Source organism: Megalops cyprinoides, chromosome 9 (genome assembly GCF_013368585.1).
Source record: "Megalops cyprinoides isolate fMegCyp1 chromosome 9, fMegCyp1.pri, whole genome shotgun sequence".
NCBI classification, from domain to species: Eukaryota; Metazoa; Chordata; class Actinopteri; order Elopiformes; family Megalopidae; genus Megalops; species Megalops cyprinoides.
In genome coordinates, this window is record NC_050591.1 from 6,612,284 (window position 1) to 6,635,127 (window position 22,844).

The window sequence follows — 22,844 nt, forward strand, 5'->3', positions numbered from 1 at the left end:
CTCAACAACACTGTATCCAGATATACTGCACTGCCCTGGACTACGCTGAACTAAATATTGCTGTTCAATGTCATGTTGCTCTTCTCTGGGTAAACTGGTAAAACTCTGTTCTGTGCTTCACCGTGGGGAATTGTATTGGATCAGAGCTGTGTTGCATTGTGCTGCTACTTGTGGCTACGCATGCTTTACCTCCCCGCACTACACATGTGCACATTACCATCACGGCCTACAGGCCACACCCGCCACACACCTGCCTTAGCCCCTGACTCCCTCCCTCACCCACGCCTCACCCTCTGCACCCCCACCCCCCTCCCCTCCAGCCGCCCAACAGGAAAGGTGGAGAGCCGCCCAGACAAACACCCTAAAGGCCAGGTGGAGAGAAGCACACAACCAATCAGGAAACACGCTTTCCCTGTTTGCTTATTTTTTAATGACAACACTCTTCCAATTCACACGCACACATAATGACAGTGTCATCTCAGCTACCGTGCTGTACAGAGCCACATCTATCAGTCTCTACATCTATTTCTCTATCAGTCCCTATTTGTACATGCTGTGTGTGCATGCTTATATACTTGCATTAATGCGTATGTGGTTGTTCATGCGTATGCATCCATTCTCTGGTGTGATACAAACACAAAGTCAGAAATAACCTGCAGTACTGCCCATTTGTACTGTCCAGCTGATACAAAGCTATGAACGCTCAAAAACTGATACTGCTCTGAATGACCGTATAGAAAATTTCAAGAAAATGAAAAATTGCTTTGGAACAATAGCACGTCTAGGGCACTGTGCCAAACAAGCAAACCCAATAAACTGCAACAAACCACAAGGAGGCCAGCCATGAACCAATTTGCTGATTCCACACCAAATCCATGCCATCGATTTTAAAATGAAGGTCTTGGTCTTGGTGGACATATTGCCCTGATGTAACTAGAGAGACAGACATTGAAGGGCTGGTCAGACACTGAATGTTTTCTGGAGTCGAATTTCAGAAGAAATAAATCAGCAAAGGTATATTTTCATATATACCTTACACGGGTATGTGTACAGTATCAACACATATCCTTTAATGTATAATACATGAGTGTATGTTATGTATATTTATCTAAATGTATGTGGAGAACTGTGTTGTTTTGTTTTTCAATTTTCATACGATTTCTACTGATATAACGACAACCGGATTAGGAGGCTAGGACACGCAGACTGTTCTGTCATGGACATCAGCACGAGCTACTGCTTCGTGAGAAATGCACTTAGATAAACCGTGCTGTCCACGCCGCTTGGCCCTCAGCCAAATCCTTTGGCTGGTTCACTTAAGAGACCGGGAGTCAAAGACCAAACGCATTCATAGCGGACATCATTAAGAAGATTGATTCTGTTCACGACAATCAGAATCAATTATGAGAACGGGAAAGCGGAGAGTGCATGTCACAAGCACACAAAACGCGTGCGCGCCGCACACAGGTACCCAGATACGCTCACACTCAGAGAGACGGTCAAACAAGCAGACGCTACCCTTCCCACCGACGGCCTCACCGCTGCAACTAACCTGCTCAGTGTAAACAAAACAGTGCGGGACACTGCTCCTCTCGCTACACTCTTCCTTCACATGACACTGACGTGTTTTTCTTCCTTTACCCCTACAAAAAGGTTTGTTATCTGTTCTGCTAGCTAATAAACAGAACCCCATCTGGTGCACGCAATGTCACAGACGGAAAGACCGTGCTTTGCTCTTTTTCATATTTATTTTCTTCTCCCATTACAATTAAAACAACGACATGACCGCAGTCCCACCTCCATTGCTTGGGAAAGCGAAGCATTTACATTGTAATTGGCTTGGGATTTTACTACCGCACATCCTGTACACTCTCTGCAAATTTGTGTCAACATTATATCACTATATCATCATATATGTGTACAGTATTAAATTACTTTGGCTGAAAGGAAATCGCGTACGAAAAGCAACAAGTGTCCAACGCACAACTGAAACCGCAGACAAGCAGCAACAGAACAACAGGTGTCAGGGATCTATACGAAGCAAGGAACAACCACCTCGGTACAAAAAAAGGAACATATAAACAATGCAGTTGTCCGTACTGTTTTTGTTTCTCAGAGAAGAGCACACAAACCACAAAAAGTCATGGTGGGGTTAAACAGCGGCTGAAAATAGCGCTTAATCGGCGGCTTACATGCAACTGCAAGGCGAGCGCGACTAGGAAAATCACGGGCCACTGCTGTCCCTGTTCCCGGTCCCTCATCGCTGTCCTCGCAGTGATCCCAGTATCTCTCCTCCGACTGTTCTTCCAGGTTTGCCCCTCCTCCTCGTCCTTGTCCGTCTCTACCTCGCGGGACATTGGCCTCCAAGCGCGCTCGTGTTGCGGTGAACCCTTCTTACCCCTTTCACCCAACTCTGGCACCGCCGCGCTCAGCTTTCAGGAGATCTATTCATTCCGCCGGACTTTGTATGACAGAGCGCAAATCTGGGCAAATATCTTCCTCAAGATCCCCCCACCTCCCCACCCCTCTCCTCCTTCTCCCGCTTCTCCCACCCTCGGTGCGCTGACCACGGTGGTTGTCCGTGGGGGGGAAAAAAAAACACGACCCCCCCCCTTGTTCCCTCCACCAGCCGTTAAGAAGCTTTGATTGTCCGACCTGCTGGCTCACTGACTTGAGCTCTCATCCCAATTACTCTCTCTCTCTCCCGCTCTTGCCCTGACTTTCTTTCTTTCGCTTAGCCCTTCTGCACTACGCCTCTCCCTCCGTTGCCTCGTCGTGCGCAGAACGGTCCGCTGGCTGCTCGGCAGTCGGCACTGGATGAGAATGCCGCTGCTGGAGGAAACGCGGACAGAGTGAGCGCACGAATGTGGGAGAGGAGAGGAGGGTGTGTCCTCGCGCCGGGGATATCCGTCATCCCATTTTGTGTGCGCCGAAACGAGCGAAGCCCCCACTGTACCTCATGGGAATACCTGGGAAGCTGGCACATTAGCGGGAGTGGGTATAATGTCTCATATTAACACTAGCACTTGAATTAGAAATAATGTTAATGAGAGTGACTGCATAACATATTACACTGTTTAGGTTATTCACGGCCAACGCAAGGGTTTGGCAGTGGAAAGGGTTTTCAGTTTAAATGTGTGCCTATATTTAAAATTATTAATATTTAAGGAAATGACTTCAACACTTAGCCTACTCCACGTTTTTAGTGTATATCACCATGGATATAATAAAATGCCTGTGCCGACAAATTAACACCTTCTTAAATGTATTTTAAGATTACTTCATACCAGTGGATTGAGGACTGAATCCGTGGCACGGGTTTCATGGATGAATAACCCCACGCGGGTCCCTGTTTGGATATCGTGAAGCGAAAATGTCACACTTTCTCAAACTCAAATTTTTCACGGTCTCGAGCTACCATCTGCATGACGTCGTGGAATAATAGTTTTATATATACATTCTGTACCACGAGTAATTTCTGTTGAACATCAAAAAGCCGCCGTACTAATTAAGTTCCTGTCAAAGAATGGACAAGAACACTGGGAGCGGCTCGTTACTGCCGTTGTGAGGGGACATCGGTTATGAAATAGCTCGCTAATTGCCAATTCAAAGAAGCAGGAAGGAAATGTATTCAAAAGCTGTAATATTTAGGTCGACAGGGAAAGGGGGGGACAAAGAAAACGCAAAACAAAAACCAGTTGTGCATTTCTGAGAAATGTATCATGAGTTAAATTTCGTGAAACCCTCTCACCATGAAAATGGACACGGTTGGGCAAACGCGTGAATCTTTATTCCTTGCTTTTAATATTTATGATGGTACTTACACCGCCGATCCAGACGTTTGATTTTATTTTCTAATCCTGAATTATGCATGCACACGCAAGGAGACAGAGTCGTTCGAAGCACATAACTAGATATATGGGCAGTCTGTGCGTGTGTATGCCTTCGCACAATTAAACCTGTTTAGACAGTTTAACATTCTTCTGTTATGCTGTTACTGAGCCGTGCGGGAAAGAGACCAAAAACAAACTGCGACACGAAAAAGAAGCCACCCCTTCATCGCAAAAAACTCATGCCTTTTTGCTTTCTGGCACTGGATTTTTAAAAAATATTTTCCACATCTAACTAGTTCCTGCATGTACCCATTCAACCAGAGCGGATTAAGTGCCGCACAATGTGTCTGCTTTATGCTTGAATATAATGAACCAGTTTTATTTGAACACGCACTCACTCTCTCCCTCTCTGACTCCTGGGATGGACTTGTTGCTGACGCTGACATCCCTGGCAACGGATCTTTCCTCAGCTGTCTCTGTGGCGCGGTGACCCCGGGACTGAACAGAGGGCTCTTCAAGCCAACAGCGTTGATTAGCATACAGCGCCACTGAAGGGGGCATGCATTGAATTTCAATCAACGCTCACAGTTAAGCAAGGTTTTATAGAATCCGTTTACAGTTTTCCATGCATTAGTCAACACAAGAGTGGTCTTGAGTCATTTAACCGAGGTGTGCTGATTCAAATCACCCAATTACTGCGTTTTTAATCGACAACACGTCCCAGCGCCAGGGTGTTTCGGTGAAGGGCGCCATCTGTCGGAGAATGTTTGAAAGACCCATGTAGTGTTTGAGCAACAATTCGGCAACTGGCGTTTTCTGTAAATGAAAATTCTGTAAAATTACGCGGCTATTTAGTCGTAATCTAACCCACGCAAAGTATGCATTGTAATGTTTGGCGGTATAAAATGTAATGCATTAAATGATTTTGACATGAATTAAATTGGTCTGGCTGCGTAACGGAAAGGCAACGAATGACAACTGTTCCGGTTAATTTATCAGGGCAACTGAGCGTAAATGCAAAGATATGGTGTCCTCATGTCACCCCTAATATGAAAATCCGAAATAAACCGATTGCTCTCGGTAGTCAGTCCTGACACGAAGCTTTCCAACATCGATGAGCCGCTGTAGACCTCAGCGGTCCTTTTAAGAATTCTGACAAGACAAAACGGCTCAAGGATTTAATTTAATTCGATTGAATTATTAGTGACATGACCAATATCAGAAGCTTGTGAAATATCAGGGACAGAAGCAGCAATGCATCATAATAAAATGTTTAAGTAAGCGCTGAATTCGGCGTATTTGAAGAGCCATGACCTCAAACTAAATATTTGGGCACCCTTGAATTTGAGTATTTGTATCCTTATACGGTAACGCTGTAGCACATACCAAGTACATAATGAACTTTCAGATGTGTGTGGAAGCCTACATAAATATCACAACAATGTTTTCTAATTTTCCAGTTATGCGCAAGATTAATATATACTATTTATTAGGACACGATGCGTTCCAGCTAATGTCCTCTCTGGAATGCTATTGATGTTTTAATCTTAATGCGCGGGACACAGGCGGAGGTGGCCCACGCACAGTCGACTGATAGTTGCCTTTATTTCGCCGCTGAAAGGCCGCAGTGTTGGTGGAAGGGGAGTCGCCAGGCGTGTCGCCAAAAGTTGGAGACAGTGATACATACACAGTCGTGCGCGCCCCGGCGGCGAAGGTCAGCGCTTTCTCAAGGCAAAAGCCTTGGGAAACGGCGAGAAATGCACATTTGCATATAAAATTCTATTGACTTTTAGAGAAAAATCTGTACGGGATATAATTATACTGACAGTATACAGACAATAGACTCAGACAGTGTCAATATGGAAAGTGGCCTAACGTACATTTCTATTGAAAAATATAGGTGAAAATGCAAACAGCACCAGCGTGGAACCCGGCAGATGTCACAGCTGATGACGATTTGGGCCATAATAAGGATTCTACTGCAACAAAACGAACAAAAAATGTAAGGACCCACTAACATCGATACTTAGTCTTTCCTTACACTGTTTTCCACTTCAGGCGCAGAAATATAAAGATGCAACGTGAGGACAGAGCCTTTCCCACTCAAACACGGCTGTGAGATCTAATTATTATTATTATTATTATTATTATTATTATTATTATTAAATTCTTTGCGCAAAATGGCTAAGAGATCAGCTCTACAGGATATGATTTCTTGAGGTTAAAACCGCTAGCAAACAGTTAGAACCTCGTGCAATATGTACTGACACTTTCTAAAACATTAGTTAATCGTGGTTACTCATTTGGCTTCCATTCTCGTTCGTAGCCTGTATAACGTAAGGTGCGCTACTCATTGACTGCAAACAGGCAAAGTCACAGTGGCGTTGCCGTCGTGTAGAAAGCCAGGGCGGCATATACTTGACCTCACCAATAAAAAGCTGAAGATCCCCTGTCCAGGTTGCTACACGCGTGAGCTCTCGCGTTCAATGAGCATTTCGCTTTTGTTCAATCAAAAGCCAAGTTGTGCATATGTGTATACCAATTACACGTGTAGATTGTGGCGAAACGAATCTCTCATTGGCGCGCGCAGACACTGTATATTCTAGAATGATTGTATGGTTTTATTCTAGCTATTAGTATCCTAGGCAAATACTTGAGGTATGAAAGAACTTTGTTTTGACAGTCTATCCAAAGAAGACTTGGATTCGAGGAGATAATATTATTTTTGTTGCTGAAGTGCTACAGAAGCAGAAGATACAGATGTAGACATTCTGCCCCGGGGGTGGGAGAACAGTGGGAAAACGTTTCTTCGTCGACAAAGCTCACAAACAATGGCAAAAAACATGATAAAGCCATAACAAAAACTGGCAGCTGACGAAACGGAAGAAGTGGGAACGAGAAGCAGAGAATCCACATGGTGCAACAAACTACCCAAGGAAGGAGCTCCACAGAGCAGAAAAAATAAACAAATACTACAACGACAGGAAGCAGTATAAACATGCCCCCTTCCCTCGCCCACCCATAGCCACAGCAACCTCTTCATGTGGCTCTGCCCGGCTCTAAGGTGGACCTGGGGAGGGTTCGTCCCTTACCCCGCACCAAGCCCAACAGCTAGTGGGAAGAAAAAAACATCTGTCCCTCTCATGCAATTTGGCTGCCGCTTCAAAGGCACGATGATATACAAGGACGTTCAAAATACACAAGGACGCACACAGACTGGCACTCGTTTTGGCGTGCAGCAATGCCCATCACGAAGACACACACACACACGACGACAGCACCTGCTGACTCAGCGATTCCGTTCTGTCGCAAAATGACCGCACAGACACAGTCGATACTAAGCAAATTCTAGAAATCTGATGGATTTTAAAAGTTTGCAAATAAATTTAGGACAAGCAGCGAATTTAATTACAGGGGTGGGTGCATGAACTGGTGTCCGGTTGCTGTACGAAGCAAATAAATTTCCATAGTTCGACGAGACGAAGGGTGTCTTGGGAGGAGAAATGGAAGAATTACAATCAAAGAAGACAGCTACTGATCAGGTACTGCAGCCAGCCAAGCACATTTGAATTATCCCATCAACTAAGAAATACCCTCTGCTCCAAATCCACGCACTCGTTTTCAAGTTATCCTGGTGATAAGTTCGCGATGCAGTGCACAGCCACGAACAATCGCTGCCTTCAGTGTCCACTTCGTGCAATTGGCTCCGGCGCACTACACTCGACAAGCACGTGCCAGGAAGTTTTTAGCTGAGAACCAAAAATGAATTAAACACTCGACAGAGACACCCACACGAGATTAGCATCTAGCATTTAAAACGTTTTCCCAAGAAATGCACGCATTAAGAATGTAAGAATGATTTTATTAATGTTAAAAAATCTGTAATAAAGATGTGAAACATAAACTGCTGGACTCCTACAGGTTTACCCTTGATGCCACCTTAAGTCCCATCAAGAATATATCGGAAAGACCTCCTAGGTATAAGCAAATGATGAGGAACATTTTCACTACAAGGTATGTCTTAACTACAGCCTGACCGATAAATCGGCTACCGGCAGATATGCACTAATTGCAGATAAATCGGTATCGGCGTTTGTAATGGCCGATAAATGTCAATCAAAAAAGAAACGGAGAGACGGAAGATGGATCTTCAACCATATTATGAGTGTTGTCATTGCGTAGTTTGTCCACTACACCGCAGCGGTTAAACTATAGCGTTTAACTTATTCTACCTAAATGAAGCAATGGTAAATATATCTGCGACTCGCATGTCTGTAGTTACAGTTGGTGCATTCGAAATTATTAAACCAGAGGGGACACGTAAATAAACGTGAGCTCAACAAATATCTAACATGGCTTGGTAGCCAAACAAAGTTATCTAGCTTCTCTTTCAAATGTGTAGTGTGAAATTTCAAAGTCGCAAGTCCTCGTTGCAGACAGTCATGTAGTATCAGATGCATTCAACAGCAGCGTTTACTCTACATTTACATTTTACATTTAGGTCACTTGGCAGACGCTTTTATCCAAAGCAACTTACAAGTGAGGAACAGCAAGCAAGCTACAGTAGTGTAGGAGACCTTGGAGTAAGCTTTAAGTGCAACCTAAACAACTAAACTCTGCTAAATAAGTTAAGAAAAGTAGAAAACAAAGGTAAACAGGTGAAAACACAAGGATAGACAGGCAGAGGAGACAAACAAGTAGTGACAGGAGAAAGAAGTGTGAGGCAGAAAGTGCGCAGAGATGGAATTGTGTTAGAGTTGTTAGAAGTGTTAGGAGAGGAGGTGCTCTCGGAAGAGCTGGGTTTTCAGGAGGTTCTTGAAGACAAGGAGGGACGCCCCTGCTCTGATAGCATAAGGTAGCTCGTTCCACCAGTAGTGAACTACATATAAGAATAGTCTGGACTGAGATTGCCTTGTGTATAGGGATGGCAATGCTAGACGACGTTCCTGGGAGGAACGTAATGGCCGAGAAGGAGAGTAAGCCTATATGATTGAGCTCAGGTATGTCGGAGCAGACCCGAGAGGTCACTGTGTAGGCAAGCATGAGAGACTTGAATTTGATACGGGCAGCCACGGGTAGTCAATGGAGCTCAATGAGCAATGGGGTGACATGGGTCCTTTTGGGCTGAAAACCAGATGCGCCGCCGCATTCTGAACCATTTGTAGTGGTTTCGCCGCACATGTTGGGAGGCCAGCTAGGAGGGCATTGCAATAGTCAAGGCGGGAGATAACCATAGCCTGTACCAGAAGCTGGGTAGCATATTGAGTCAGGTAGGGCTGGATTTTGCAGATATTGTATAGTGCAAAGAGGCACGACTGAGAGACTGAGGCAACATGGCCTGAGAAGGACAATTTGTCATCAATCATGACACCCAGGTTTCTTGCAACCTTAGAAGGTTTGAGAGTATTTGAGGCAAGCTTTAAATTGATGCTGTGATGCATGGATGGCTTGGCTGGGAAGACCAAGAGTTCCGTCTTAGAGAGGTTTAGCTGAAGGTGGCGTGCCTTCATCCATAAGGATATGTCTGCAAGACAATCCGTGATCTGTGCCGAGACTGTGGGGTCATCAGGCAGGAACAACAGATATAGCTGGGTATCGTCTGCATAGCAGTCATATGAGAAGCCATGCGAGCGGATAACCGGGCCCAGAGAGGTAGTATTGATTGAAAAGAGGACAGGCCCCAGCACCAAGCCTTGGGGTACTCCTGTAGAGAGGTGATGGGATGAGGATGTCTGTCCTTGCCATGACACGTTAAACGAGTGCCCAGTGAGGTAGGATTCAAACCAAGACAATGCTTTGCCCGAGATGCCCATTTCTGACAGTACCGATAGCAGAATGCTGTAGTTAACCATATCAAAGGCATCTGACAGGTCAAGTAGGATGAGGACAGAGGACTGAGCCGCTGCTCTAGCTTCTGTCACACACAACAGAGCTGTTTCAGTGGAATGCCCACTTTTGAAACTGGATTGGTTTGAGTCAAGGAGGTCATTCCTAGAGAGAAATTCTGAGACCTGTTTAACCCATTAAGACCAGATGCGCCGTATAAGTCATTCTCCCTTTAAGACTGGCTGCGATGTCGGAGTCTTTCTACCTTTAAAGCCGGATGCGATGTGTACGACGTACCACGTGGCCGATGAAATGTGTAGTGATTCACTGACATACACATGGGGACAGCGAAATGCATTATGGGAAATTGTTTGTTTTGGTTTTTAACACTATTAGCTTCTGGTAAAGTTTTTGAAGTTTCGCGCAGCAAAATGGCTGATGATCTGAGCGAGGGGAGCGATATTGAAGCTGATTACAGCATTAATTTGGATGAGTATGACAATGACACTGATGATTTAGACTCAAACGGAGTGTCTGCTGATCCACTTGACAAGGCTCAGTGAATGTTTTATGACCAGTTTATGAGGAGCTGTACACATTGAGTGTTTTGGCAAGCATGTTCGTCAACATTTTCAGTGACATTATTATGCTGACACAAACTAACTGTGCACACTGAACAAACTGTAATGTGGTTTAGTTAAAGTTATTGCACTACCACTTCATTTTTTGGAAAATATGTCTGGAAAAAAACACAATTGTTAACTTTTTCCTATTCAGTTCAATGTGTTCAATGTTCAATGAAGCACTTGACAATGAAAGCCACAAGTCTAAGCTTTCAGATGCTTTTTATTTCATGTCTACCTGCTTCAGAGACTGAGAAATAAAGATTTTAGTAAACGTTGACAATTCTGTCAATTTTTTCAGAAAACCCTCAGGTTTTAGGAGGTGGTTTTCAGAAAAGGCTTAGGTTTTAGAAAGCTTTTTTAATAGGCGGCCTAGGTCTTAATGGGTTAAATACTGCCCTTTCAATAACCTTGGATAGGAATGGAAGTAACGAGACCGGCCGATAATTCTCAACATGAGCAGGGTTGAGAGAAGGCTTTTTGAGTACAGGTGTTACTCTAGCCTGTTTGAAAAGAGTTGGGAACGCTCCGGAGGCAAATGAAGCATTTATCACGAGTGAATGCTGCCACAATTTTGGGAGAGATGGTCAGGAGGAGTTTGGTAGGAATAGGCTCCAATGGACATGTAGTAGGACGGCTACAAGTGAGGAGTTTCGATACCTTACTCTCAGTAAGAGGGGTGAACAAAGAAATTGATGCACCATTGACCGAGGGAGAGAGAGATGTGGTAGGACTGCCACACACATATGAAGTGCTGTTGGCTGGGAATGTAGTAGGACTGCTACATGAAGGCTTTGAGTGTGTTACGGCATTTTCCGGGGAAGACAGAAGAGGACATGTAGTAGGACTGCTATGTTTTGAATTGCTTGAATGTACTGTGCTCTTAACCGGGGGAGACTGAATATCTCTGAGAAGCTCGGAGAATTGCATGCTTATGGCTGCGACCTTTTCAGTAAAAAAAAGTCGTCAACAGGGGTGTGTCAGGTGGAGGTGGGGGCGGACATTGAAGGTGGAAAATAGTTTCGGAGAGTCAGTGGTATTGCTTATTTTGTCATCGTAATAAGCTGATTTGGCAGCAGGGATGTTGGTTGAGAAGGAGAGTTTGATAGCGTTTGAAATCAGTGGGATCTTCTCTCAGCACACCTGAGATCAGAGCGCAACAAATGGAGGGTATCAGTTAGCCATGGATGAGGCGGGTTGGAGCGGGCCTTTTTAGTGGCTAGAGGACACATCCAGGCATGAGCTCAGCGTAGAGCAGAGATTCTGTGGCATCATTGACCTCTAATGAGGAAAAAGTGCTGAGATGTGTGCAATGTGGACGAGACCACTTCAAAGAAGTGGGTGGGAGATAGGTTGCGGAAGTTGCGGCGGTAGGAGACCATTGGGAGGACGTACAGCAGACTGTTCAGGGAGTCATACAGTAAACCGAACGAAGTAGGGGTCAGAGAGGTGCAGAGGTGTGACCATGAGGCCATTTGTGGTACAGTTTTGTGTGAGAATCAGGATGAGTTCTTTGCCAGCTTTGGGAGTTGGAGGGCTGCAAGCCCGTTACAGATCAAAAGCGGACATCAGGGACAGGAAGTCAGCAAAGATAGGATTGTCTAAGTGGATGTTCATGCCGCCTAGGATGATTAGTGGAGTGTTATGTTGAGACTCTAGGTGACTACCAATTTATTGCATAGTTTAAGATGGCATGATTTTTTTTTAAAAAAAACTTTGTATTTTTATACATTTGACTATTTTATCAAAGCTAATATATTTTCTTGTACTTTTTATGACAATTAAGCAAGTTGTATATAACATTATATAATGCAGTTTAAAAATAAACTATTGTCATGTTATCTTTGTGAGGACTCTTAAATAACTACATAACAAATGTTAGGGATCAGGATCACTCAAATCAGACTGTCAGATGATATAAGAAAACTAGGTAATATGTTAGCAACACAAGCACACACATTTGACACCAAACTATATCCTGAGAAAGGAGTCTGGTTCTCAAATAAGCAAAGAGCAATTAATTTCCTTAATCTGAAAAGCAGCTTTCTAAAACTTTAAATACATAGCGATATCTGTCCACGTTCCACTTTCCCAAGATATACTGTATATGAGAACTATGAGGCTAGTCAAACTAGCACTAAAATACACATAGCTCCGCAATACAACATATTATGGGTTCAATGACAGACTCAATGAAACTGGAAACAATTAAAAAGGCAAGTCATAAAAGCACAGATTTTAATTAACATAGCTCCAGGTACAATGTCTGGTGGCCCAGACTCTGGGTGCAATGCTTTTGATTCATATATATATAAAAAATTCAACTGTAAAAGAATAAACCATGCTTACAACAGGAATCCTCCGATCTTCTGACGTAGGAAAAAGACAGGGGCATTAAATAAACATGAACATTACCTGTTTCCCACTGTGCCCCTTCTTCTAAACCCCCTGTAAACAATGTTTGCTGAAAGTGAATCTAATCTTTTAGTTGGAAGGGGAGACAAATTGGAAATCTAATTTAATGGGTAAAATAGAGCCGTTTCCTATTCTGTCAGACAGTGGAGAGACAGACCAATCTATTTCCTGCTTACTGGCATCATGAAGCACACATCATGAAAGTCTTACCTTTTCCTGCTACGGGTAGGAGCCAGATCTCTTTGTATTATATGCAGGGTGATTTATTTTATGGGCAGAAGCTGGGCTGCCTGTGTGCCCTGTCTATGTAAGATTTATTTTCTTTACCTAGGGAGATTTCCTTGACATCGTCTGCATGGATGCGATTTCCTTGTGACCGTGCCGTTACCATGTCATTGTGCACACACGACTTCCAAGGGTTTTTGTGTGTCATTAAGCTGGGTTCCCTGCGTTATTTTTTAGCAAATGAGATTTTCATTGCGTTGGTTTGGGTGATCTTGAATCCCTGCAGGGCCTCTCGGGCTGCGCCTGCCTGCACCTCGTTATCAAACTCCACAAAGGCGATGTCGTGGCGCCCTGGCACCAGGCGTACTTCCTTGAACCCTGGGAACCTGCAGAGAAATGACAATTACTGATGTCAGGACTGCACCAAGGGACAGGAGGAGACCACCCCATTACAAGTATACAAGCGCTACAGACAGGCAGAAAAGGACAAGGCACTGTCAGACCAAGCATTTTCTCCAGAAAGCAGCGAATGTGCCAGATATACCACTGACAAGAGTTCAACACCAGGCTCTTGAGCCTTTACATTTTTTTCCAACTGACTTCTAAAGCATGGATGTAGGCACAGTAGGTAGGTGGAAGGGGTTGCGTTGGTAAAATCAGGAGGGGGTTACTTACTGATTGAAGAGCATGGACAGCATGAGCTCGTTGGTCTCCTCCGGGAGGTTGGTGAGGAACAGGATGTGGTTGGGCGGGTTCTCTGACACCTAGGGACAGACGGGAAGCCATTATAGAACAACCGACTCTTCGGCCTTTAGAGTGCCTGACAGAAGGCTCAGTTCTGACATATACCAAGGTTACCTGTACACTGCAGACTTAGGATCAATCCCATTTCATTTCAGTGAATTGAGCACGAGTTGAAATTCTGCTTAGTAAAGAACTGAACTGAAATTCAATTCATGAACTGAAAGTCACCTGTCATTTGCTGTGAAGATTTATCAATTTCAGTTAATTTCCTTACTTGACTGAAATGAACTTGAATTCACCACAACTCATAACTTTCACAGAGGTACCGATGTACTCACCTGTTGGGCATGAGCCATCTGTCCTGGCATTTGACCTGGCATCATCTGGCCAGGAGGCATAGCCCCAGGGGGCATCTGCCCAGGGCCCATGCCTGGGGGTGGCATCATGCCAGGCGGGGGCATGTAGGGGGGCTGTCCAGGCATGGGCATCATCCGTGGGGCCTGGCTCATCGGCGGCATTCCCTGCAGGGGCAAGAGCAATGCTAAAAGTCAGCACACCACATTCCAGCTAACACTGGTACAGAGCTACTCATATCTCTAGCATCCAGGCATGACTGAAATCCTGCCACCAGATGAACACCAGTCATAATCAAGTAAGCCAATAAACTGAACACTGGCTATTGTGTCGGGTGTAAAACTAGTAACAAATCAAATCTTTTACGTTATGCTTTTGCCAAAAACGTGACAAGGGTTGAGACTTTGCTGCTTTACCAGAAAAGATCTCCCCTTGTGAGACTTTTGTTCTGTGTTATGTAGTCGAAGAGTATAACTTCAAAATTCTAATATTAGCGTCACATCTCTGAGAAAGGAACCAAAGTGGCACTCACAGGCATGGGTGTGGGGACTCCGGGACCCATGGCAGCCGCGGCTGCAGCAACCCCCTTCTTTCCCCCCACTGCATCTGCACCCTTGCCCTTGCGCTTCTCTTTTTTGCGGTCACGCTCCACGTAGGTGCCCTTCATCTTGGCGATGATGTCGGAGTCTGTCTTGGCGTACTGGATGCGCTGCAGTGAGATAGGGTATAGTTGACAACCAATGAACTTTTTACGCTCTTAAATAGGTTTAATAGCAATTCACCCCTGCAAGAAAGCTCTAAAAACCCCAATGATCCAAAAGCAGCTAGTTACAGCAGTAAGACACTGTCACTACCCGCTCAAGGCTGTGGATCAAACAAGAGGTGCCAGGGGTGAGAATACGTTCCCTAAGCCTGCTGAAAACAAGGGAACTTGGACAAGCACATGTCTACTAGTCACAACCAGAGACACAATGGTCTGGCTCCCGTCACCATTGCAGACTGTACCATATCTTTTTACACAAACATTAGCTTCACTCTTTCAAACATGAGTCTCACAGTCACGGTCACTGTATCTAGCGTGGGTCATAGCACCATCTAACATGCACCCAGACAGGCCATACCATGGGTTTGTCGTAAAATGGGAAGCCCTGCATGGACCGCAGGGCATTGGAGGCACTGTTGACCTCTTTGAAAATAACAAAAGCCTGTCCCCTCATCTTCAGGGAGCGAGATACCAGGATGTCCAGGATTTGCCCAAACTGGGAGAAGATGGCGTACAAGGACTTCTTTAGCTCTGGTGAACGAAAGTAACAAAAGTGTAAATGCAGAGACAACAGCCACACTAGTCTTGCAATCATCATTTAACACCAATGCTATCAGAATAAAGGCTACAAAAGAAAGCCATAGAACATGTCCTATAAAGTAAACGGCTAAAAACGAGCAGGTTAAACAAAGTAGGGAAATTTGCTGGATACACAGACGAACAGCGACCGAACAACAGGAGATGGGAAATGGGTTACCGTCTTTTTTAATCTTCTCGTTGAGGTTGTTGATGTAGATAGTGTGGTTGAGACGAATTTCTTGGCCTGCCATTTTCTGTGATTTGAACAGACAAACACCAGATGCCGTTAGCAAGCCCGACACTTCAAACTGTCCTATCAACCATTTTGTTCGAAACAATTTTTTTCCATGACTTCACCCTGGTCAAAGCAGGTAACGTTAGCAGTTTTGTCAACAATGAAACACTACGATCATGCTGGCCTCGTCCTCGAAACTAAGCTGGATTGCTCATGATTAGCAAAAAATGAATGAATGGTTTCGGAGGGCGACCTATCCAGCTACCCAAGTCGCTCGGTATTTAACAATTCCAACAATCCGAAGTTGCTAAGAGGCTATTTCGTTTGCAAACGAATTATTCTCCCATGACGGCACCACATAACTGGCTAGTCACGGTAGGTACCTGGTTAGTCATCTATGAAAGACAACAATCGTGCTAACTTCCTCCTAATGCTAGCAAGCTAGCTGGTTTACGACGATGGACGATCCGGAGGTTTTGCAAAGCCAACCAACTGCCTATCTAGCTAAACATTTTCACAAAATATGAAATGTTACCATCCAACTACTATCATTTCACAAGAACGTTCGACACTCCCTTTATGAGAAATATAGCTAGGACACAAGACATACGCGTCGCCGCCTGTGTTTAAATCAGCATCCAAAGCTAACTAAACACTATTAGCTAGCTATATATTCGATAAAGAATCCACTGCATCCCTTACTGCTATACTTGAGCAGTCTTTAAGTCTAACAAGTCATAAATGTATAATTAATAGACGTTGGGTTTTACACAACTTACGATTTATTTGCGTCTGTGGCCTAGCAGCGTGTCCCCAAACTAGCTAAGGCTCCGTAGCCGCCGACCACTTAATTTGACTTCTGTTAATGGCTTTGTCGTTGCCTGATTTATCCGTCAATCAAAGAGTGACTCCGCCTTTCCCTGGAATCGTGTTATTTGATTGTTCAGAATGAAGTTCCAGGAGGCGCATTTGACCAATTATATTGGTTTTTATTAGACTAAAGTAATGACATCACTCTAACTGTAAAATCTGATTGGATTGTGGTTGTGTGTCATCTCCTCCTTTCACGGTCTCTGTGTCACAGCAAAATTCTTCCGATATATAAAACGGCTTGATCGCAGAACATTCAGCTGAGTGGCGACATGCTGTTGTAGCTAGCAAGAAATAATATGAAAATTTCTTTTTATTGGTATAGTATAAATTATGTAATATAAATTTGCAGATCTAAACAGTATTTTCTGGTTCTACACCTAACTAGCAACTTATTTGCAACAATTCCAGCAACTTGTGTTGTCCGCTAGAGCTATAGATGTTACTGTGTACAATAACCTAGGTTAAAATGTCTGTTATTTTTACTGCCAATCGTTCATTGATAATATTGATTCACAAGGTATTAAAACAGTAGCTCACTAAGATGAAATATTTCTGTTTTCAAATATGGTAACACATGTAGCTATTTATCTGTCAGCCAGCGCACTTATGGATAGCTAGCTATCCTTATATGGACCTTATTGAGCACATGGCTCTGGTTGAGCAGGGTTAGCTCCATCCAATCCTGTCTGCCCGTTCGCTACTTGTATTGACTTGTGACACAACGTTCCGGGTATGTGCACGTTTGTTTTCAGGAAAAGCTGCCAGTTGCTTTGTTAATTCCCGTTATTAATGCTCCTAAATTGCTATTAACTTGTAGCAAGTCGTATGGTCATATCTGTCGCAGAGTCTGGCGAGGAGTACTAGCTAACGTTACATACTATTCACATTTTCCCAGATAGCGTTCACCAGCTAGTTACTTGGCTTCCGCCATACCCGTTACCAGCTAAATAGCTAACTTTATGTTAGTTACTGTATCTAACTAGCAGCAGCTTTATTTAGCTGTAAATTGCTTATACGACATCGACAGCTGAATATGTTTTGAGTGGGATTCCTTCAGTGTCTGGAAGATGACACAAACGATGTATAGGGCGACGTTTATGCAGTGTACTGGCAACATAGTGATTTTTACTTGATAATAGGTGCCTTGCTCAAAGAAATTGCCCTGTGATATTCTCAGCCATGAGTGCGCCGGATCTGGGTCTTGCTGTCACTTGTCAGATGTAGGTTCTTATCAAGTGACACTTGAAATTGTGCATAAAGCTGTGGGATATGACCTCAACCGTATCAGTTACGTGTGTTTATATTAATAAAAGGAACTTAACAATTTACTCAACATTTTATATTTGGTATGGGGAAAGCAGCCTAACGTGGAAAAATCCCATATTTTTACTTAAAAAATATTGCTCCTTGCAATAGGAAAGTAGCTTGTAAATATCTTTTTTTTTGTTTGTTTGAGTTGCGATGCACTGTCTGAATATCTGATAAGCTTAATTACCTTAATACTGTGTTCCTTGCTCATGGTGCATATAGGATGAATGCAAAATCTGCCAGCATTTTTTGTCTGCATATCAGCTGTTTGCTTCATAGGAATGCTTAATCTCCACTGATATATCATGTCATGTTTAACACCTCCACACCACACCCTGCTTTACCGCCCACAGCTTGAGCTGAGAAGGGCAGCAGGCAGCATGTCAGATGATAACCCAGTTGTACCCCCGCCCCCACCTCCGCCGACACTGCCACCCCCGGCTGCTCTCCCGGGGCCCAGCAAGAGGAGGCTTTACCAGGCTATAGCTGAGGGACGGTCCCCTGTAGAGGGGGACCATGAGGAGGCCAGGCTGCTGCTAAGGCAGCGAGAGAGCAGGTGAGGAATGGAGCTTACGGTGCAGTACTGTGCAAGTGGCCGTGACACACTAAAATGATGAGGAGCAGCACTTTGTAGTAGTGTAACCCAAAAGGGGTCCTGCTGTTGTACCCTTAATATATATCCAAATGTATAAATCAAATTTAAGACATGTAGGTTGCTCTTGATAACAATATCTGATAAGTAAATAGTAATAATAATAAAGTGGTTGTCTACAACTGTGTTATTCATTTGCATCCTAGCAGGTTTTACACAAGAGCTATATAAAAAGGAGAAACATTGACATATCAGTGCTCTGTGTGAGAATAGCTCTCCTATGAGAACAGGGTTGCATGTCAGTGGCAGTGGAAAGGTGTCAAGGATCAGCAAGGGCAGACTGTCCCTAGACGAGCTCCGATTCCACTATGTCATCTGTTTGTTGCAGTTTCACAAAGGAGCTGCAGTGGGTGCTGTTGAACAAATATGTGCCTTCCCTCATTCAGGACGGACCACAGTGAGTCAGTGTTGCTGTTTTTATCACTGTGGGATGTTTACTGTAAATGTGGTTTGCTTCTTCCATAGATGCATGGAAGTCAGTACATGAGTAAATGAAATCTTGATCACCCGGTTGGGGAAATATGTCTCATAACATTCAGCAATTTACATTTACATTTATTCATTTAGCAGACGCTTTTATCCAAAGCGACTTACATAGGTTACAGTTTACAAGGTTATCCATTTATACAGCTGGATATTTACTGAGGCAACTTTGGGTTAAGTACCTTGCCCAAGGGTACACCAGCAGTGTCCCAGCAGTGTCCCAGCGGGGATTGAACCAGCAACCTTTCGGTTACGAGTCCTGCTCCTTAACCACTATGCTACACTGCCGCCCCTAACAGCCCCTAATAACAGTCATAATCAAGTAGAACACTGGACCGCAGTGTTTCACTTAAATTGTGCATATTTAAAAGCAAGATTTTGTATTCTGTGAAAAATGAATTGAAATAAACCAATAAATAAATAACCGTGTAATAAAGGTGGGATGAGGAGCCATCAGTAATGAATTCTGTAGTCTCTCAGGAACATCCATACCTCTATACCTTGGTAACTGGTGTCCTCTGTGATTCCTCTGCCAGCACTTTTATTTTTGGTTGGTTTTATGTCCTTCATGTCCTGTACATGGCAGAATGTTCATCGCAAGATTGTTTTCTGTGTTCACACTTGGGTTTAGTTATGTATAATTCTTGTATCTATATTATCGTTCTTCAGTCTGTACTACTGTATACTGTTGCCTTTGGTTCATTATATGTCTGTACCCTGAATAGCACTGTCTGCTGAATGAGTATGTATAGATGCAGTTAGCTGATACAATGTGTGAGTGCTGTGGTCCTTGGCCATGTGAGGATGAACATCACACCGTGTCATTCCTCAGGTGTGGCCTGGTGGCTATGTGGATGGCTGCCAAGCTGTTAAAGCCTCCAGAGGGTGTGTCTATGGAGAGGGTGGTTCAGACAGCATTGGAGAGGGGCTACACTGCACAAGGGGAGATCTTTTCAGGTAAAGCAGCAACTTCTGCCTCAGATTTGATCCACACGGCAACACTTGAGCAGGCGACTTGCCCCACTCACAGGTGTGTTTGTGTGTGTGTATATTCCAGCCCGTGACATGGCCCAGCTGGCAGAAGAGGTGTGTGAGTGCCACTCGGAGTGCTTGTCGGGGGGTATGGGAGGGGCCAACACTGGCCCAATCCTAAAGCACCTTGCCTCTGGACAGCCCGCCCTCATTCCGTATCCTTTGCTCCACCCCCCTCTCCTCGCTTTCTCACTCTGTCACGCCATGCACACAGCACTACAGTGGGCATTGAAACAAGGGTGAACTACAGTACAGATGGTATACATACATGTCCATGCTACCTAGATAGGAGTAAACCCTTGAAAAGACCCTACAGCTGTGGTGTTTTATATATGATAAACATGCCTACCCTGTTCCCACCCCCTCACCCTCCCCCCCCAGCCTGGGGTGACTCTGCTAGCCATCATATTGTACACCTGAGTCAGTTTGCTGTACACAAACACTTTGAGTGTAGCCTCTATGCAGCTAAGGGGGGTCAGTGGAAGTACATCTGGAACCTTGACTGCCTCTGTGCAGCTACGACGAGGACTTCAATCATGAGCCTTGCCTGCGCAACGGCCACAAGGCACATTGGGCTGTGGCCTCAGGTGAGAGGGAGAGAGAGACACAGACGCATACCTGTCCACCCTGCACACACCTGTGCCCTCCTAAGCAGTGACTCTGCACAGTGGGCCTGAAGGTATGTCTGTGTCATTTGTCCACTCAGGGGTCTTGCTGGGTGTGGCTGAGGCCGGTTTGGACGCAGCGAAGTTCCAGAATGACCCTGTCCTGCCCTGGCTGCTGCTGCCCCGGGGTACCCCCTGCTGGCCGGTTGAGGGGGTGCAGGAGGTCTACATCCTGGCCAAACAGGGCAAGAGCCTGCGCTACCAGCTGTGGGGCCTGGAGGGCCTGGTGCAGAGCAATGCACAGCTGAGGGAGATGGACCCCCAGAGGGCCGCCGACGGCTCACCATATATCCTGCCCCCAGGGGGCGTGGAGGCGGGGCTGGCGGGGAAGGTAGTGCTGCTACACAAAAGGACAGACTGATCGGACACTATGGGATAGCCCGTCTGTGGGATTTCTCTTCTGTTACCTCACCACCCCTCCAACACAAAAAAACAACTCTTGTGGACATTAAGGGGTGGTGGAAGGGATGAAACATTCCAACGGCGGCTACAACTACGGTGATGAACACAGAGGTCAAAGGGCTTTTACACAGAGCACAGAAACAGGAGCTGGGAAATTTAGCAGTGTGCCGTCATCAGAGACAGTCAGGGCCCCCAGCTGTGTGAAGACGCGGTCGCACGGCCTGAGCAGTCAACCCTGCCAGGCGGGGCTGACTAATCAGCCGTTACCATTCGCCACGTGTCTAATCCTCCCAGCCGCGCCTGTTGTGCTCAGGTGTGACTATCTCGGAAAAAAATTCTGCGGTCGTTTTATAGTCATTAATTCTGACTCTGCCAGGACTGCCGCTCTATATGACCGTGGTAATTGCTGATAAGCAAATCATTCTCTCAAGGTTCCTCACATCCAATGGTCCCTTGTGTGCCTTGCTCCACAGTGGTTACATGCTCTGCTTTGTTTAAAATGGAAAATATATTATCAGAATTGATTCAACATTTTGATACGTTTTTTAAAAGCTGAGCAAAAGCGAACTGGACTGCCCTTTGAGTGAACCCCCTGCTCTGTTTGAAGAATGAGAGGTTAGCAGTAAGGATGAGAGGTTTGTGACTTGGCAGTAAGTTGCACTTTCTAGTAATATCCCTGCTGCTCCTGCTGCCACAATAAGAGACAAGGAACATTGTTTAAAAAGGCTCTGTTAGCTCATAGTTCCAGTTTATTGCATTTGAAATTCTACACACACAGACAGTGAACTTGGTTGACATCCTACTTGGTGTACCACTGCCTCTTTCAACACATTGCATTGAGGAAGGACACACACACAAGTCTCCAGATATCCTCATAAACATTCCAATCAGATAGCTTTAACATGGTGGCTGAAGAGAGCACAGTAATGGCAAGAATAATATTAAGGAAAATAATACTTCACTTCCTGTAAACAGTTCACTTAACTTGCATAGATTTTGGGAATTACATGTTTATCCGCTGTCTGATTTGGAATTTCTCACAGAGATGTCAGGACATGCGTAAACACACACACACACACACACACACACACACACTGATACACAAGCTTCTTAACACTCAGTCAGGGAATGTGGAGGAAGAGGGAAGTCGGAATGTTGGCAGGCAATCCGACAATCCTAGAGAGGACAACTTGCACATCAGCCGGTTCCTTACACAACGCACCTTAAAAGATTTCGGCAATTGTCAAAAAAAAAAAAAAGAAAAGAAAATCACCACACTGCTGTGCGAAGATATCTGTATGTGGCCATCTTAATTTTGACATATTAGGACATTGACAGTCCCCTGCCCAATATCCTGTGTGCAGGATGAGACAGGAAGTGCATAGGTGAATCATTTAACTGTTGTATTCCTCATTTACAGTCTTATGTGCTGGAGTAAAGCAAAGCCGTGTTTCTGTCCTCATGAAATATCAAGCATACGAAAGCAATAAACAGAACAGTTGAGTGAAGACTCAAACCTCAGTGCCCCAAATAAAAACACAAAAACTTTGCTTTTGATAATAATTTATCAAACTTGGCTTCTTAAAATAATTAATTTCTTTTTAAAAATCCCTTTGCACTTTGACAAAATATGCCTTTGAGGTAAATTAGTACACACACTAACCATATTTATAATCCACCATAACAGTAGGTTAAAAAAAAAAAAAAAAAAAACTCAAGAATGGGTTTCATAAGTCACAATAACTCATCATTGTCACTCTCTCCCATAAGACAGACATCAATCTGCAGGCGGACATTCCAAGGTGTTTACATGCACACACATGCACGCACGC

General features: G+C 44.5%; 3 protein-coding genes across 3 annotated transcripts in view; 1 reads left to right on the top strand and 2 right to left on the bottom strand.

Annotated features, from left to right (window-relative positions):
• LOC118782906 (protein jagged-2) overlaps positions 1 to 2,501 on the bottom strand; it is a 37,436-nt gene extending 34,935 nt beyond the window's left edge. Inside the window, exon 1 of the mRNA XM_036536527.1 lies at positions 2,193 to 2,501. Within this exon, the coding sequence (XP_036392420.1) occupies positions 2,193 to 2,357 (165 nt within the window). The 5' untranslated portion in view covers positions 2,358 to 2,501. The remainder of the gene's footprint in view (positions 1 to 2,192) is intronic.
• A 10,038-nt stretch (positions 2,502 to 12,539) lies between these two features.
• On the bottom strand, positions 12,540 to 16,463 carry snrpa (small nuclear ribonucleoprotein polypeptide A). Its single transcript, XM_036536754.1, has 7 exons — positions 16,377 to 16,463; positions 15,541 to 15,616; positions 15,142 to 15,314; positions 14,553 to 14,729; positions 14,005 to 14,187; positions 13,598 to 13,686; positions 12,540 to 13,308 (listed from the first exon to the last, which is right to left on the bottom strand). The coding sequence occupies exons 2-7, from the start codon at positions 15,611 to 15,613 to the stop codon at positions 13,149 to 13,151; spliced, it is 855 nt and encodes a 284-aa protein (XP_036392647.1). The 5' UTR covers positions 15,614 to 15,616; positions 16,377 to 16,463; the 3' UTR covers positions 12,540 to 13,148.
• Positions 16,464 to 17,183: 720 nt separating this feature from the next.
• On the top strand, positions 17,184 to 20,971 carry c9h19orf54 (chromosome 9 C19orf54 homolog). The gene is made up of 7 exons (XM_036536528.1): positions 17,184 to 17,200; positions 18,132 to 18,334; positions 18,759 to 18,827; positions 19,746 to 19,870; positions 19,971 to 20,100; positions 20,462 to 20,532; positions 20,652 to 20,971. Exons 2-7 carry the CDS (start codon positions 18,159 to 18,161, stop codon positions 20,969 to 20,971), a joined length of 891 nt encoding a protein of 296 aa, XP_036392421.1. The 5' UTR covers positions 17,184 to 17,200; positions 18,132 to 18,158.
• Positions 20,972 to 22,844: the final 1,873 nt, after the last annotated feature.

What these genes read in the sequence shown, in the direction of transcription:
- snrpa (XM_036536754.1), bottom strand. Translation starts at nt 15,613, where the DNA reads ATGGCAGGCCAAGAAATTCGTCTCAACCACACTATCTACATCAACAAC. An exon ending in CATTTTACGACAAACCCATG is followed by an intron (nt 14,730 to 15,141) that starts GTATGGCCTGTC and finishes ATCTCACTGCAG; the next exon opens with CGCATCCAGTACGCCAAGAC. An exon ending in GAGTCCCCACACCCATGCCT is followed by an intron (nt 14,188 to 14,552) that starts GTGAGTGCCACT and finishes TTGCCCCTGCAG; the next exon opens with GGAATGCCGCCGATGAGCCA.
- c9h19orf54 (XM_036536528.1), top strand. Translation starts at nt 18,159, where the DNA reads ATGTCAGATGATAACCCAGTTGTACCCCCGCCCCCACCTCCGCCGACA. An exon ending in CTCATTCAGGACGGACCACA is followed by an intron (nt 18,828 to 19,745) that starts GTGAGTCAGTGT and finishes GTCATTCCTCAG; the next exon opens with GTGTGGCCTGGTGGCTATGT. An exon ending in ACATTGGGCTGTGGCCTCAG is followed by an intron (nt 20,533 to 20,651) that starts GTGAGAGGGAGA and finishes TTGTCCACTCAG; the next exon opens with GGGTCTTGCTGGGTGTGGCT.